This window comes from Vicia villosa, unplaced genomic scaffold (genome assembly GCF_029867415.1).
Source record: "Vicia villosa cultivar HV-30 ecotype Madison, WI unplaced genomic scaffold, Vvil1.0 ctg.001210F_1_1, whole genome shotgun sequence".
NCBI classification, from domain to species: Eukaryota; Viridiplantae; Streptophyta; class Magnoliopsida; order Fabales; family Fabaceae; genus Vicia; species Vicia villosa.
This window is the reverse complement of record NW_026705536.1, coordinates 144,680-163,059: the sequence shown is the minus strand read 5'-3', so window position 1 is coordinate 163,059 and position 18,380 is coordinate 144,680. Positions and strand designations below refer to the sequence as shown.

At 34.7% G+C, this 18,380-nt stretch overlaps 2 protein-coding genes across 13 annotated transcripts in view; one reads left to right on the top strand and one right to left on the bottom strand.

The window, feature by feature from the left end:
* The window catches only part of LOC131634025 (uncharacterized), a 28,531-nt gene that overhangs the window by 9,798 nt on the left and 353 nt on the right, over nt 1-18,380 (bottom strand). The window contains exons 2-5 of one of the 12 annotated variants that reach the window (XM_058904703.1): nt 17,925-18,361; nt 13,926-14,046; nt 13,781-13,838; nt 1,936-2,287 (exon numbers count right to left, since the gene is read on the bottom strand). In XM_058904703.1, coding sequence (XP_058760686.1) covers nt 1,936-1,995 — 60 coding nt within the window. In that variant the 5' untranslated portion in view covers nt 1,996-2,287; nt 13,781-13,838; nt 13,926-14,046; nt 17,925-18,361. Of the gene's footprint in view, nt 1-1,935; nt 2,288-2,774; nt 7,132-10,676; nt 10,984-13,780; nt 18,362-18,380 lie in introns of those variants that run through there. The other 11 variants (XM_058904698.1, XM_058904702.1, XM_058904699.1 and 8 more) reach the window with 11 other exon arrangements.
* LOC131634027 (DAG protein, chloroplastic-like) lies at nt 12,607-15,429 on the top strand. The gene is made up of 3 exons (XM_058904711.1): nt 12,607-12,986; nt 13,157-13,225; nt 13,315-15,429. The coding sequence occupies exons 1-3, from the start codon at nt 12,865-12,867 to the stop codon at nt 13,349-13,351; spliced, it is 228 nt and encodes a 75-aa protein (XP_058760694.1). The 5' UTR covers nt 12,607-12,864; the 3' UTR covers nt 13,352-15,429.

Sequence of the window (18,380 nt, the reverse complement as noted above, 5' to 3'; positions counted from 1 at the left end):
AAAATATTATTGATACTATAATATGCTATCTATTAACATGCTTATAGTGACCTCATGCATAAAAACTGCTCCTGCTCACATATGTGTCTCATTCTACCATTAACTACCTTTTACCTACTATACTATACATGCTAGCCTTATTATCTATGGTTCTCTTGTTACTCTTCTATTCTCCTGTTTTCTCTTTTTGATGTTGACAAAGGGGGAGATAGATGCTGGATGTACGGGGGAGCTTTGTTGAGAGATTGCCCTGTTGAGAGATAGATGCTGGATGTACGGGGGAGCTCTGCTGAGTCTTTATCATTTACTACCAGAGCTTAGTCGAATGGTTTGCCATCATCAAAAAGGGGGAGTATGTGAATACAAGATTACACTCAAAGATGTTTTTGATTCATGGCAAACTCAAATAAGCATTCAAACAACAAGACTGAAGCAGAAAACTTAAAGAAAAGCAAGCATTGATCACTCATAAGTCAACCCATTATGTGTATATGTTTATAGGTTGCCTCAACACAAGCAAAACAAGAAGAATGCAGAAAAACAGCAGTTAGGTCGACCTACCATCAACCCAGGTCGACCTAAAATGGAGAAAAACTCATATGTCCCTGCTAGGTCGACTCACACATCATTTAGGTCGACCTAAATTGATGAATTCTACATACCAGCCTGTTAGGTCGACCTACACATCAACTAGGTCGACCTAATCTGTGAAAATGTCCCCAGAATGCATCAGAAGAGGATTCTGGTCGACCTACTCCTTCAACAGGTCGACCTAACTGGGAGCAAAATTCTGCAAGCTCTGTTAGGTCGACCTAAGCACTACAAGTGGTCGACCTAACTGATCAAGAAAGTTTAAAAATCAGTTTTTCTTGGTTCTATCTGTTATGCAATCATATATATTGTACAAGGGTAATTATTCAAGTAACACCAACGACTGAAAGATACACAAACGCTTCTCATCTTCGTTCTTCATCATCTCCAACACAATTACACATAATCATTCTTGCGTTGCGGGTTAGTGATGAGTTCGATAACGTCCATGGAACGGAATTGAAGATTCCTAGTGGGTGAAGGTTTGTGGGGTTTGTTGGTGAATAAAATCTGCGGGTTTTGTCCTCCACGACGGGTGGTTCTTGGGGGTTTTTATCAAGAGGCGTTCATTGAGGATTCAGCTGAGTGTAACGATTGAGGAACGGGGAGTTCAAGGAATCAAGACACTGCAGAAGGGAATCAAAGTGAAGCTCTTGGATAACCTTGATCTGGCTCAAGATTAAGGGGGAAGAAGATTCAAAGGATCGACATAATTGGTTTATCGTTTATCGCTTTGTTATCTTCTTTGTATATACTACTTTCAACATTAATGAAAGATTACCCAATTTCAATTTGGAATTGGGGGCAGACGTAGTCGTAGCGAGGACGATCGACGAACTGCCTAAACAAATATCGTGTTCTTGTCGCTTTTACTTTCTCTTTTACTTTCTGTTCATAATTGGTTATAAGTGCAAAATTGATCAACGATTCAAGTGTTAAAATTGTGAATTAAAGTTCTGCACAAACATCACAATTCACCACAACTTGAATCACTATCAATTTGAACCTATCACCAAGTGTTTGTGTTTTTGCTTAATCCAATCTTACTGCATTGCAAATCAAAGTTGTCAATCTAGAAGTTAATTGGATTTCAGTTGTTAAACGTATTGGTTAGCTATCATATTACTTCACCATCAATTCCACTTACTCTTTGGTTTTGAAACACATACGACCTTTGCAATAGCGGTCCAGAATAGACGCAAGTCGATTCAGAACCGCTTTCGCTCGAGTCTGTAGAAAAATCTGTAAAAACTTAGTGAGATCTATTCACCCCCCCCCCCTCTAGATCTATAGGCCAGCGTCTAACAAAGTTAATAACAACAATTAACCATATATGATATATACCTGAAGCTCGTCCCAAATCGCTTTTTTTTCGCATCCAACTCTTCGCTTTTCAGATTTCATTTAGCTATGGAGACCGGAATATGCATACGAACAAGTGTACCAATATAGCTTGTCAACTTTGCAGAATTAGGACCAATTGCTTGTTTATCAGAATTCCAATCCAAATGGTATACTAATCCTTGGTCTCTATGTCGAATGATTCCCTTCATAATGGTGATGCCTCGTGCAACTTCTTTTGCTTCAGTATCAGGTGGAGTATTTGTATCCGTGGCATCTCTTTCTTGAGCATCTCTTTCTTGTGAGTTTTCTTGTGAGTTTTCAGGTGGAGCATCTCTATCCGGAGCCATTGAACCTGTATCAAACAAACTAAAGCACATTAGTACACTATTAATAAGCTAACAATCTATACAAGTCAAATGGAAGTCAAACCATGCATGTACAAGTAAATCGGAAACGAAATCGGTACAAATCAAAATAAGCGTCAAAAAAGAAAGTTGTCGAAATTGAACGAAATTTACATGGCTATGGTAAAACGTCCCCACGGACTCAAAAATAAAGTCGGTTTTCCGAAATTCAAACCCTAAGTCCTACTTTTGATTACGGGCAGAAGCAAAACCGATAAAAAAACAGTCCCAAAATGTAAAGATAAGTGCATGAGCAGCTCCGGAATCGCCAAAATAGTATAGTTACATGCAAAGAAGTCAACAAACGGATACATGGTTCAAAAGTTATGTACAAAACGAGAATATGCACCAAAATTGAATAAGTACTATACTATTGAATAAAACAATCGGTACAAATTGAATAAAGCAAATTAGTCGGAATATGTATACTATTACCTTTATCACTAACGTCTCTTTCTTTTCTTGGTAGGATTGTGTTCTACGCGTCTCTTAACAACGCGGACGGTTGGATTGATCCAAATACCCTCATTATGATCATTTCTAGTACACGATTCATTCTCATTTTGATCGTTTCTTGTACAAGATTCAATGCCAACACCAATATCACCTTGATCTTCAATGTTTTCATCAACTATTTTGTTAGATAAAAGCACTATAGACCATTTCGTACTTGTCGGATCATTGACATAGAACACTTGTTTAGCTTGAGAGGCTAGAATGAAAGGCTCATCTTTGTACCCTACCCTATTGAGATCCACTTGCAAAAATCCTGACTTATCCATTCGTATGCCACTATTATTTTCAACCCACTTGCAACCAAATACAGGAATCTGAAACTTCGCGTAATCAAACACCAAAATGCGCTCGATAACCCCAAAATATGACAAATTTGCAAATTTCGGATTTAAGTCATTCGCACTTGATATGTGCATTGCTTCAGCTACCAAGGTAACACCACTATTTTGCATAGTACTTTTATCATCCTGTTCTTTGGTATAAAATGTGTATCCATTAATTGCGTATGCGCTATAAGAAAGCACAATTACACTTGGACCATAGGCTAAACATCTCAACCTTTCTGTTACTGAAGCAGGATCTAAACGATACTTTGAATAAATATGATCCCTAAACCACGGTATGAAACTTCGATTGTGCTCTCGTACTATCCAGTTCTCATTTCTATTTGGATTTAAATCTCGGAGAACAACCTTGTGCATTTCAACATACGGCTCAACCTCAATCTCATTGTGCAGAACATACAAGTGCGCTTGATCCCGTTCGACCATTGATACTGTCACAACTTTATTTCCAATTAGCCTTTTTCCTTCTTTTTTTTCGACAATATGAGATTTGGGGAGTCCAATTGATTGAACATTTGACAGATATTCAGTACAAAACTCAACCGCTTCTTCAACAACGTATCGTTCGGCAATACAACCCTCCGGTCGACTTCTGTTTTTCACGTACCCTTTTAATATTTTCATATAACGTTCAGCAGGGTACATCCATCTCATATAAGCTGGTCCGCACAATTGTGTCTCTTTCACAAGATGAACGACTAGATGAACCATTATGTCAAAAAACGAGGGAGGAAAATACATTTCAAGATCACATAAAGTAACAACTATCTCTTTTTGCAATGTTGGTAAGATCGCGGGATCGACCACCTTACTGCAAATTGACCTGAAGAAGAAACACAGCTTAGTTATTGCGCTTCTTACTTTTTCTGGCAGAATAGAACGTATACCTATTGGTAAAAAGTGTTCCATTATAACATGGCAATCATGTGTCTTCAAACTCTTTAACTTGAGGTCTTTCATGGACACAAGTCTTCTAATATCTGAAGAGTAGCCTTCTGGAACTTTAACTTCACTGAGGAACTTACACAATGTTTTCTTCTCCTTTCTAGATAGAGTGTAAACAGCAGGTGGCAGATATGTTCGTTTTCCTTTCGTCACGGGTCCCAATTCAGTTCTCATTCCCATGTCCGTCCTTATGTTGAGGCCATCCTGTTGCACCCCAATTTTGGACCTCTGAGATCCCATCATTTTCTAAGTGTTATGATCATTATTGTTATACCCTAAAATTTGCCTGCGTTTTTTTCTAAAAAAAAAAAGAGAAGTCAACAAACTTCTGTCTAAAAATTTGGAGTTTTATACAATCTTGGATTTTTATTTCATAAATATCCTGATTTTATGAATACTCAATTTTTAGAATTTTTTATACAGTATTTTGGTTCGCTGCTAAATTTATTATTACATAAACGCCAAATACTGTTTATCACTTCATACACTGTTTATTTCAGATTTATTTTCAGATAAATAATGCTTACGCAGTTGGTACAGAATTAAAATTTGCAGGCGCGGAGTCCGGATTTCAGATTATACTGGAGAACGAGTTTTTGAGACCTCAAATGGATTTCATGGATCTCCATATGTCTCAAAGTACCACCAGAGAAATTTTCAAACTGCGATTCGCTCGGACGCACAGTCAACAGCTCAAACAGTCAGCAGACGACCAGTTTGACCAAAAAGTCAACAGACAGTCAAAAATGCAATTTTTTGTCAACATCCATATTTTGTCAAAAGATTCATCATGTGATCAATGGTTGATCATAATTCATCAAGAAAAGTTCAGAAATCGACAAAACTCAAAATTGCAAAATTAGAGTTTTTTACCTAAAAGTCAACTGAACTTTGACCGACCATAACTCTCTCATAATTTATCAGAAAAATTCCAACCAAAGCTCATTCTCAATGAAATTCAATTCTCTACAACTTTGATGTTGGGACCAAGGTCAAGAAATGCTTCCGCCTAAGAGATATAAGCCAAAACATTACAGGTCATTTTCAAAGTCAACAAAAAGCAGGTTTTTTGTCAAAGCCCATATCATCAAAATAACTTCTCCAAATGCAAAAACGCTTCCAAAGTGGCTTGTAGAGGACATCTTGGGCTTTCCAAAAAGTAAAAGAACACTTTCATAGGATCAAAATTGAGGGAGATATGCCTTGATGAAGTTGACCTTTTTTGGAAAAATGCATGAAACAAGTAATGACCAAAATTTGATTTTTTTTCAAAAAGGCCAATTCTTTTGTGATTCAATCTTGATTCTCATATGTTTAAAGATATTCACAACATATCCATGATTCATGACATTTTTATTTCATTTTAATTAAATTTTATTCATTTAAAGTTTAATTAAAGTGAGATAATTCAAAGATATTATCAAAGATGCTTATGGTTGCCAATCAAGACCAATTCAAGATGCTTAAAGATATTATTGCAAGATTGAAGAGAATAACACTTGAGTGTTTTAACCATGGTTAAAGAAATGCACTCATTGAAAGAATATTCCATTCTTTTTCCACAAAATTAATCATGACAATTCCAACTTGCAAGGCTTCCATATCAAATCATTTGCCTATAAATAGAACTTCATTTTCTTCATTCAAGGGGAGGAAAAAAAGGGGGAGGAACACAAAGAACAACAACAATCACCACAAAGTCATAGCTTAAGTTTATATTTTTTGCAAATCAAGAAACTTGTAAAAATCAAGGCTCATTCAAATAGCCACTTTCAATCAATTTCAATCACTCTATTCCACTCTTGGGACATCATAGAGTAAGTACAATGTAATTTTTAATATGTAGTAGTGTTAGGAGTTCATGAATTAAAAACTCCATATTTATGCATATTTTCAATTTCTCAAAAAATGTTTTAATTTTAGTTTTAAGTTGATAAAATGTTTATTTAATTTTTAACATAAAAATATTTTATTTCTTTTCATAATTAATTTATTTTGCTTAATTAATTAAGTAATTATGTAAATATTGCTTTTTTTTTTAATTATTTTCAACCAATCAAAAAACTCCAAAAATATTCTCCTTTTAGATTTAGGTTTATATTTTTTATAATCTAATTTTTGACATATAAAATAATATTTTTCTTGTTAAGTTTAATTATTTGTATAATTATTTGTTTAATTAGCTTGTTAATTAACTTAAAATCAATTCCAAAAAATCACAAAAAGAATGAATTAAGTTTAATTTGTTTTATATTTATTTTTGTATATTATTTGATATTATTTCTTATCTTTTTCCTTTGTCCCGAATCAGAATAAAAGATCAAATATGGCAGAGATTGTATGCAGTTGATTTAAGACTTTTTGGAAATTTATCGTGTAGTCGCTATGATTCTATCAAGCTTCTGATAAATTTTCATTAACTTTAAATCCGAGATCATCATTCACTCACCATCGATTTCACTAACATCGTGGATATACTTGACTAGCTTCAAGATGATTCTCGTGCTAACATACTAACAATTAACTTTAAATTCCGCATTTTATTATATTGTTCTTTATATTTCTTGCTTTATACTTTATTTTATCATTCATCATATTTATGTTTATGTTATTTTCTCTTTGTCCATTTGGACATATTATTTATGTTTCTGTTATTTTTTCTTTGTCCACTTGGACATATTATTTATATTTCTGTTATTTTTTCTTTGTCCATTTGGACATATTATTTATGTTTCTGTTATTTTTTCTTTGTCCATTTGGACATATTATTTATGTTTCTGTCATTTTTTCTTTGTCCATTTGGACATATTATTTATATTTCTGCTATTTTTTCTTTATCCATTTGGACATATTATTTATATTTCTGCTATTTTTTCTTTGTCCATTTGGACATATTATTTATATTTCTGCTATTTTTCTTTGTCCACTTGGACATATTATTTATGTTTCTGTTATTTTTTCTTTGTCCATTTGGACATATTATTTATATTTATGTTATTTTTTCTTTGTCCATTTGGACATATTATTTATGTTTCTGTTATTTTTTCTTTGTCCACTTGGACATATTATTTATATTTCTGTTATTTTTTCTTTGTCCATTTGGACATATTATTTATGTTTCTGTTATTTTTTCTTTGTCCATTTGGACATATTATTTATGTTTCTGTCATTTTTTCTTTGTCCATTTGGACATATTATTTATGTTTCTGCTATTTTTTCTTTGTCCATTTGGACATATTATTTATATTTCTGCTATTTTTTCTTTGTCCATTTGGACATATTATTTATATTTCTGCTATTTTTCTTTGTCCACTTGGACATATTATTTATATTTCTGCTATTTTCTCTTTGTCCATTTGGACATATTATTTATGCTTCCGCTATTTTTTCTTTATCCATTTGGACGCATTGTTTATGTTTCCGTCATCTTCACTTCTTCTATTTTTAAATCAAAAGTGAGCTAAGCAATTAAGAGCCCATGGATAACCATGGATACAAAGGGTGCTTAAAACCCTCCCTTTGTATAACCAACCCCCCGAACCCAAAATCTGTCAAAAGGTCTTTCCTGTTCTTTTATCCCTTTCCTAAATGTTGGACAAAATAAAAGTCGGTGGTGACTCTTGCAAAAAATAAAAAATAAAAAAAATAAAAGACAAAAGAAAGAGCAAGGAGTCAGTTCGCCTCAAAAAACCGAGTTTACACATCCTTAGACTTTCCTTGCATACTGAGTAACGCACCTATGACGCTGTCAAATACATTTTTTTCAATATGCATAACATCCAGGAAATGTCTTATGTACAACGACTTCCAATATGGAAGTTCAAAAAAAATTGACTTCTTCTTCCACCCACCCTTAACAAGTGAATGTGCAAAAGGCTTGCCAAACTGAGTGCTCACATCTTTCACCTTTTCAAAAATTTGATCACCTGACAAAAAGGCGGGGCTGTACGATGTTCGGCCTTTCCATTGAATGCTTTTCTCCACCCACGGTAGTGATGATTAGAATTTAAGAATCTACAATGGCCGAGAAAGACATTCTTCTGACAAAGCTCCAATCGTGTCGTATCGGTTTCATCTTCACAAACAGGACACGCCTTTTGACCTTTATTGCTGTACCCGGATAGATTTCCGTATGCTGGAAAATCATTAATTGTTCCAAACAACATCGCCCTCAAGTTGAAACTTTCCTTCCTATACCCATCGTAAACCTCCACACCGTTCTCCCACAAAAACTTTAAATCTTCGATTAACGGTGCCAAGTATACGTCTATGTCATTCCCTGGTTGTTTAGGCCCAGAAATTAGCATAGATAACATCATGTACTTACGCTTCATGCATAGCCACGGAGGTAGGTTATAAATCATAAGAATCACAGGCCATGTGTTATGCGAGATACTTTGAATACCATGCGGGTTCATTCCATCAGTAGACAATGACAACCGAAGGTTTCTTGCTTCTTTTCCAAATTCAGGATAATCAGTATCAACTTTCATCCATTGTGGTGAGTCTGCCGGATGTCGCAACTTTCCATCAATAATTCTTTCAACTGCATGCCAAGTCAAGTGTCTTGAATCGGTCTCACTACGATACATGCGTCTAAATCTCGGAATTACAGGAAAATACCATAAGACTTTAGCAGGAGACAACTTTTTCTTATATCGAGGGGCACCACATTTAGGACACTCATTCAACGCTGCATACTCGTTTCGAAACAAAACGCAATCGTTTGGACATGCATGTATCTTATCATAGCTCATGCCAATAGAGGACAACATCTTTTTGGCTTCATACGTTCGATTGGGAAGAACATTATCCTTTGGTAGCATATCTTTCATAAGGGCTAATAACTCTGTGAAACTTTTATCCGACCATCCATTGTCCGCCTTTAAGTTGTACAACTTTAACACCGCAGACAATCTTGTGAATTTTGAACAACCATCATACAACGGTTTCTCTGCATCGCTTACCAACCTCTCAAACATTTTGGGAAAATCCGCAAGATCTTCTTCAAGCGCTTCTGCAATCTCTTCGACTCGATCGCACTCGTATGTGTCTGTGCAATCGTCGTTTGAAGCATACTTCCTATTACAACTCGACTCAGCATTCTCGTTACTTTTCTCACCATGCATTGTCCAACATGTATAACTTCTATCAATTCCAAACCGTAGTAAATGGGATGCCAACTTATTCCCGTCAACCTTACCCCCATAACAGCAACCCAAGCAAGGACACGGCATTCGAAGCGGGTCTTCGGAGTGCGCAACCGCAAACTCAACGAATTCCCATACCCCTTTCTCGTACTCTTTCGACAATCAGTTTGAATTCATCCATGTCTTATCCATGTCTTAATTAAGCTAAACAAAAACGGTCAAACTTTCACTCTTCACAAGTAACCCCTATGGCGAATTCAATTCACAAAGTTAGTAAGTTCATCACTTAATATTATTGACATCAAGAATATTCCACATGTCGGAATAATGAGTATTACTAAATATAATCTAAAAGTTACAAAGTTAGTAAGTTCATCACTTAAAAATCAGAGAATATTCCACATGTCGGAATAATGAGTATTACACTCATGTCTTAATTAATTAAGCTAAACAAAAACAACTAATTATTAAGAAACAGAACGGTATAATGCGTTTCTGTCAAAACACAAAGGATACACGGAATGAATCAGAAGCAATAAAACGCAATGTAAGATTCTTGAATGAGATCAAACTTTCACTCTTCACAAGTAACCCCTATCTAGCAAATATATTCCCTAAACATGAGAAATTGGGTTCAAAACAAGTTCTAAATCCCTAAACCAACATCCCGGACAGCCATGATATACGTATAAATTGGCTCTCAAAATTCACTTCAAACAAGTTCAAGATGAAAGAAAGTAAACTCAACCATAGCCAAAGCTCAACGATGTCTTTAGAATCAAAATCAAATAATATCAATACAAAATATGACTTAATTCCACTTCAAAACATGAGATCAATTCCAACCACCTTTGAATCAATTAACTTAGAAACCGGGAAGCCACTACACCAACCTATTAACACATACTTAAGTTCACTTCAAACATGTCTTACACAACGAACTCGGGCAGCCATGAACATGAACCAAAACCAAAACTCAAAGAGAAGCACAATATCATTCAAACTCAACAATACACTCTAAAGACATTTAATCAAACATGTAAAATGCTTCATTCTCAAATTGCAGTGCAACTGTGCAAGGTAAAGAAAAACAACATCCCTTAGTTGAAACCCTTAAAACTAAACCCATAAATCATTCCCAATCTCTGAACTAAACTAAACTAAACTGATGGATTATATCAAATTTCAACTTGGAATATAAACTACATATGAAAATAAACTTAATATGAATCCATTTGTTTTACTATAGAAATGCTACCAAATTTCTTTCAGGCATTTCATCAAACAAGTTGCAGGCAGAAGTCCAATCTTTGATACCAAAATTTTCACTGAAAAAATAAGTGATAGAAAAATAACAAAAGAAAATGAAGCCTAAAACTCACCGGCAGTGAGGTTCTGGATGAAGACGGAGGAGAAAACGAGTGTAGACGGAGGGACGCCGACGGTGGTGGATGGCACCGATGGTGGTGGACGGAAGGGCAATGGAGGATGATGAAGATACAGTGAGGGTTTTTCGCGTGCAGAGAACAGAAAACGAAATAGAGAAAGTGAGAAACAGTAATAGGTGAGAAGCGTGTTTTTGGTTTTTTAGTAATAAAGGCTACTAAAGCGCTTCTGAAAAGCGCTCTCATAGCCTGGTCTATACCAGCGCTTTTGACTAAAAAGCGCTCTCATTAAACCCCCCTATAGCAGCGCTTTGAAAAGCGCTTTAATAGACAACCCTACCAGAGCGCTTTTGAAAAGCGCTCTCATACCCCCCCCCCCCTTACCAGAGCGCTTTTTAAAAGCGCTCTCATACACCCCCCCTACCAGAGCGCTTTTTTTGCATCATTTTCCCTTTGTTTATTAATTTTGTTTTTAGCGAACCCTACGAGAGCGCTTTTGCTAAAAGCACTTTAGTAGCTGCGCTGCTACAGCTTAAATTTGGCGTAGTGTTAATTGTTGGACAACATCTATCACAATAGGACAACCACTATCACACTTGGACAACAACTACACAGAGACTCAACCACTGACTTAGCTAGGCAGCAACCGTATTTACTGTGCCTCAGCAATGGTCAAAAAATAAAACCAAGAGTGCAAGAACACTACTAAAAGTACAAGAAGTGATACTCTAAAATAAAACCAAATTTGTGATTTGCAATCATATAACTGAAATGTAGATGTTGGTTGTGTTACATTTTTCTCCTGGTACATGAGAACCTTTAGATTGTCAACACTAAAATTATCTTAGATACACTATTGTCAAGTACAATCTATAGACAGACTACCTTTAAGAAGCCAAAAGAGTGTTGAAGTAATTTCCAGAATATAAAATGTTGTTAAATATGATAGATATAGAATTGCTAAGCTAATATTAGAGACACTACTAGAAATACACGTATTACCTGCGGAATTTCCTGCGGAAAATATTCTGCAGGTTTACCTGCGGAATTTCCTGGGACTTTCTTAAATAAACTAAATTTTTCTGTGGATCTAGAATTGGCAGAAAATTCCGCAGGAATACCTGCGGATTTTTCTGCGGTTCATATAACTCAATTACCATAATGCAAAATCCGCAGGTAAATCCGCAGGAATGTTTCCTGCGGATTTTGCTGCGCATATCTATTTTAGAAAAACCAAACTATTATACAAAATCCGCAGGTAATTCCGCAGGAAACTTTCCTGCGGATTTTGCTGCAAAATTAACTATTTTCTTAAAATAATAGTAATTTTTGTCTAATTATTTTTAAAAATGAATCATTATATTTAATTAATGTTTTAATGTGAATTGTGTTATTTTAACTTTTTTATCTTAATTTTTGATGAAATAAAAGGTATAAAAAATTTGAAAAATAAAATTAATAAAAGGTATTAAAATTTTTTAGAATGGGTATCAAAGATTTTTTTGTAATAATCAATTTTTAAAAAAGATTACATAAGTAACTCATATTTCAAAAATATTATCTCAATAACCCAAACATGGTTGACACTGTCAATTATTTTTACATTGTTAGTATATTTCAATTCAATTCTTCGATTTATATTTTAATAATATTATTTTTATATCTCAATAAAAGTTAAATAATTTTAATAAATAAACGTTAACTTCTTTACGTTGTTAGTGTATTTCAATTCAATTCTTTGACTTATATTTTAATAATAGGTATGAAAGTTTTGAAAAATAGAATTAAAAATTATAAAAAATTGGAAAAAAAATCTGATAAAGATTAAAATTAAAAAAAAAAAAAAGTTTAAGAGTTGAAATTTTTTTGATGAGAAATATAAACCAGTATTGAGAATCGTTAAAATTAGAAAAAGTTGAAAGTTTTTTATGAGAATTATAGACCAGTTTTGAGAATAAAACCCCAATTGTTCTTATCCTACAACGTAGTAGTGATAGCACTTCAAACAAAATTGAAACCCCAAACCCTAACCCCACCTAACCACCCCAAAACCTCATCTCTCAATTTCAACAACCTCTCCATCCGTACAAAAATCGGTACCCGTAATCCTATCCAAATTCACGCGGCGGTCAAGGAAGATTTCTCTTCCAACAAAAGCGGAAGCAATGAGCAGAAGGAAACGATTATGCTTCCCGGTTGTGACTACAACCATTGGCTCATTGTGATGGAGTTTCCTAAAGACCCTAAACCCTCTCGGGAACAGATGATTGATACTTACCTTCAAACTCTTGCTACTGTCTTGGGAAGGTTAGTTTTCTACCGCTGCTTCTCTTTTTCGTAATTTCGAATAACGTTTGGGATTTTCTGTTGAATGGAGTTGGTTGTAGTTGAAATATACTGATACATGATGTTTTGAAATTGAGAATAGTTGCAAGTTTTTCTATTGATTATGTTTTAAATCTGAATGTTTAATTTAGCTTTTGGAAGAAAAATGCAGAATTTGTCCTCGCTCGCAAGGTGTTCGATGAAATGTCCCAACCGAATTCGTCAGTCTTCTTCTTCCGCTCTCAACATTTTCATTTCTTGGATTTTTTTTTATTTGTTGAAAATTGAAATATTGTTTCTCTTGTTTCAGCTTTTGTGGCGAAGTTAGCGGTGAGAGAGGAATTTGATTTAGTTGATGTTAACGGCTCAACGAAATTGAGGAATGTTTATTGTATGAGTACTGTGGATGATGATAAAGGACTTGGTCCTACTGTTCCTTCTCAGATTGAAATTTCCGACATTGTTAATGGTATGGTGTTTTCTTGTTTTGTTGAATTTACTCTATTGTCCTGTAATGTTACCCGCATTATCACTGTAGTTCGCTGATTCGCCGCTGTAATCAACTGTGGATTAATAGTAAATGTCCAATTTGGTCGTTGAAATTGGAGGAGTCATCCGGTGTTATGTAATCTACATTATCAATATTTGAAATAATTCCATAAAATAGCAAAATGTTAATCTAATTTGTTCATCCTTATATTGATTTGCAATTCAATGCATCCTGACATTATTCACTTTATTTCAAATTCACTATTAAATGCATCATTTTGCCTAACCTGAACCCTCACTTGCTGTCCAAGCGATTAGTCTCACAGCTTTGCCTATGGTGATATCCTGTTAATCCACCGAAAGTTACTCAAGTAATAATTAAGCCACTTTATGACAGGTAATGGATTGGATTGTAACCTAGGCAAACTTTACCAGCAGAACTGTCAATCCACCCAAACCTGTAGTTGCCATTTTACGGGGGGAGTTTTGCCTTTGCAGAACCACCTCTATCAGCCCAAGCTATTAGTCTCACAACTTTTCCTGTGGTGTTATCCTATTAAAGAACAAAAAGCTACTCAAAAGTAATAAACTATGCCTCTTTAAGACAAGTAGTTTTATTTGTATATCAAGTCCAAACTTGCTTAGCGCCACTCTACATGCAGTTTCAACAGCATTTAGAATTCCGAAACTAGTGAAATATATTCAGAAAGTATCTTTGTGTTCCTTTTAACTTTAGTATTAGAATTCTAATTGTTCTTATCTCTGTCCAAGGACATTTACCCTGTTCATAATTCGTATGGTACAGACTGTCCCAGATACCACCAATAGAACCTATTTCCATTACATTGCTTTCACACCGTAAATTTAAATACTCATGTGCTATACCAGTTTAGGGGACTATTTTTTGCTATTTAAATACTCATTGCCTAGTTTTTATAATATTTGTTCCATGTAGTTTAAGAAATTCATTCCTGGGATATAATATTAGATGACTCTATTAGTCTTAATGTTGAGCTGATTCTTGTACTAGCTAGGTCATTATGCATGTAGTTTCTTAAATCCATCAGTTTTTGCAGTCAAAGAACTATTGTTTTACTTGTTCTAATTAGATATATCATACTAATCATTAATTTCATATATTAGAACATTATTTTGTTTTTTTTTATGTTATTTATATCATATCTGTTCTATATAATTTAACAAATTCCTGGAATATATTATGAGAGATTACTCTAATAATCTCAACGGTTGAGCTGAGTCTTGTACTCTAATAATCTTTGAGCTGAAGGTAACTGGAATGTTTGGTCTTTTTTTAACCCGAATTTGTATTCTTAATGATCCTTGAATGTAGAAGAAAAGGTGTTAAATTTTAGTTTATGTGGAAGATGGAAAACTATAATTATCCGTGTTTCTAGAATCTAATAGTATCAAGCTGATGTTTCATATTCGAATAAGCTAAGTTGAGATAATCCATTGTTAATTTTTGGTACATCTTGAAACAGTTTTCTTTTCTCAACATTTATTTGTGACATTATGACATCTCTTAAGCTACAAAAATGTCTAGACATTGCTCTTCATAAAGCTCTCATGTTCTTCAATGCACAAAAATGTTAGATTTTTATCCTTTTTATGAGTGCCCTTTTTTCTTTTCATACTAAATCTATATTCATTTTGTTTCATAGGGATTGAGTAATAGTTCAAAATTTGTTTTTATTGTTGTGTCAAACATGAGACTGAAGTTCCAATTTTTGATGAAAAATGTTTCTTTTTTTGTTTATGTTAGCTTAATTTTATGTGAATTTTGTCAATAGAAACAATTTTGGTATGTGATTAATAGTGTAAAGCATGGATCTTGATGAAGATGGGTTTTCTATGGTAGTAAGTTTGCTTGATTTGATCTGTGATTCTTTTTTATTCTGTGTTATATAAGGACTAATAGTGTAAAGTTTGATCTTTTGAACTTCGGGTATGCAAGATGGAAAGGGTGCTGGTGTTTCTGCTGCAACCAAGGATCTGGTTGGTGGATACTATGATGCTGGAGATGCCATCAAGTTCAATTTTCCGGCCGCTTTTTCCATCACTATGTTGAGTTGGAGTGTTATTGAGTATAGTGGTAAATATGAAGCTATCGGGGAGCTTGATCATGTCAAGGAAATCATTAAATGGGCCGCTGATTATTTTTTGTTTTATTTTATTTCATTCTATTTTGGTTATCGCTGTGGGTTTATATTTCTGTCTGTAGTGTCTATTATGATATACGTAGTCGATTTTATACGTAGTTGATTTCTGGAAATCTTTGTTACTATGGATCTCATGTGTTCGGTGTTCTTCGACAGGTCGGGAATGGAGATACCTCAGATGGAAGTACGACACCCAATGATCACTACTGCTGGATGCGTCCAGAAGACATTGATTACGACAGGCCAGTCACCGAATGTCACAGTTGTTCAGAGCTTGCTGCAGAGATGGCTGCTGCCTTGGCGGCTGCATCTATTGTTTTCAAAGACAACAAAGCCTATTCCAAGAAACTTGTTCATGGTGCCGGTGCTTTCTGGGGAGGCCTGATTATGGAGTACTGAGCTGGGATAACAAGCTTGCTGGTGCACAGGTAATTTTGTTGAGATTCTTCGTTAAGGCATGCACGTATAATTTGATTTTAACAAACTTGACTAATTCGATTTTGACATTTTGTATTCAGGTTCTTCTTAGTCGTTTGAGGTTGTTCTTGAGTCCTGGGTATCCATACGAAGAAATTCTAAGGACCTTCCACAATCAGACCAGTATAATCATGTGCTCCTACCTACCTGTTTTCACAAGCTTTAACAGTACCAAAGGTAACCAATTCTTACTTCTAAGCTTTTAACTCGACACCAGAGTTCATGATTTTCCAATTTCGATTCTGATGCAAATGTTGGGTTTTTTTTATGTACACAGGAGGCTTGATTCAATTAAATCATGGTAGGCCTCAGGCCCTCCAATATGTTGTCAATGCAGCCTTTTTGGCTACCCTATAAAGTGAGTACCTTGATGCCGCCGATACTCCTGGATGGTAATAGTCTTGCTTTGAAATTCGAAATTGTGTTTCAGAGCTGCGATTCAAAGCAAATTATAGTTTTATGACGCTCTTGGTTTTAGTTGAAGATAATGGCTTTTCTTAAAGTACTTTTTAGTTGAATCTAGATCATGGCAGGTATCATAGTTGCTTGTAAGATTTATTTTTTGCTATGTTATTATATGACTAAAATAGTAGGCCAATGTAAGAATTTGCCCGGTGGTTTGGAACTGACCTTGCTGATCCCTTGATTTATCGTAGCTAATTATCTTGACAAACAATTGAGTTGCTGCTCCAATCCAATGCATGCTTTACTTCTGAAACATTATGCCTTATTTGTTTAAGCAATATGTCATACTTCAGTCTGTTCACGTTGCATAAAATCGGTCTTTTGATTCACATTTTGAGCTAATGTTTTCTGATACTCTATGAAATTAGTCGAGATTCTTTACTGCTTGTTACTGCTATGACAAGGAATTTGGTCTGGACATGATAACAAACATGAAAAACAAAATCGTATTTTATGATTGATGATATACTGAAATTAAGAATAGCTTGAGTTATAATTAATAGTCTTGCTTTGAAATTCGAAGATGTGTTTCAGAGCTGCGATTCAAAGCAAATTATAGTTTTATGATGCTCTTGGTTTTTTCAACTTATTGATTTTGTTTCTTTTGTAGATCCTGCTGCCGCAGCTGCTTCTTAGGACAACAAGGTAACTACTAGAAATACTCTGTTTATTTTATCATGATTTTGATTGTATTGGTTTGTTATTGTATAGGCGCTGATCGTCGGCTATTTGATGCATTTATTCTGGCAATAAACAAGGCTCTAACTTGTGCTAATTTTGAGTTACACCGAGCGAGTAGGCTCCAGCAAAACTCCCAAGCAGTCCCAGTCTGGGTGAACGACGACATCGATTCCAACGATTTCGGCAACACCGACGGGAACTCATAAGAGAAGCGCTTTGGTGGCAATACTTGATAACACGATTCCATACTGATATTTGATAGAGAGCCATTAGGTCTGCGTCGGTTGGGTTAGTTAGTTAGTTGCTTCTAATTTATTAGTCTATTAGATTGGAGAATTGTTAGGTTTATAAGTTTCATTTTCTATGTGATGGAGGAATTATAACAATGTTGTGCTGTATGCAAGTGTAAGTAGTTGTTCTTTTAACAAATATGGATGTTTTAGCTAGATGAGAACTTGTTGTTTGTGCTAGATGTTGATATTCAAGTGGGATTATGTATGTGATTGTAGGTAGATATTAATACTAGATCTCATGCATCGTAATACTAGATATTATTTCTAGTATAAACCTTTTCATAGAGAAGCAAATAATAAATTAGATTTTTTTTTTAAATTTAGAACTACATTACCTGCGGATTTACCTGCGGATTTATCGTTCCTGTGGATTTACCTGCGGACCTACCAGCGGAATTTACAGCGGATTTACCTGCGGATTTAACTGCGGATTTTCCTGCGGAATTACCTGCCGAAACAATTACCCACGAAGGTTTTAGCTGGGGACCAAAAACCGCAGGAAATTCCGCAGGAAATAAGTTTCCTGCGGAAATGTTGCTCAAATCCGCAGGTAAATCCGCAGGAAAACAGAGTATTTCTAGTAGTGAGAATTAAGATTCTTGTTATGCATTTGAGGTCAAATAAAACAAACTCCTTAAAAATATTTTCTATACTTTAGACAACATACCTTATATGTTTAATCAAGGAAATCATAGTTGGTATAATTGTGATTTCTTGAATCTTGTCAAAATAATCACATGCCATCCTCTTACAAGTTTCTACCGCCTGAAATCTTCAAATTGTGGATCACA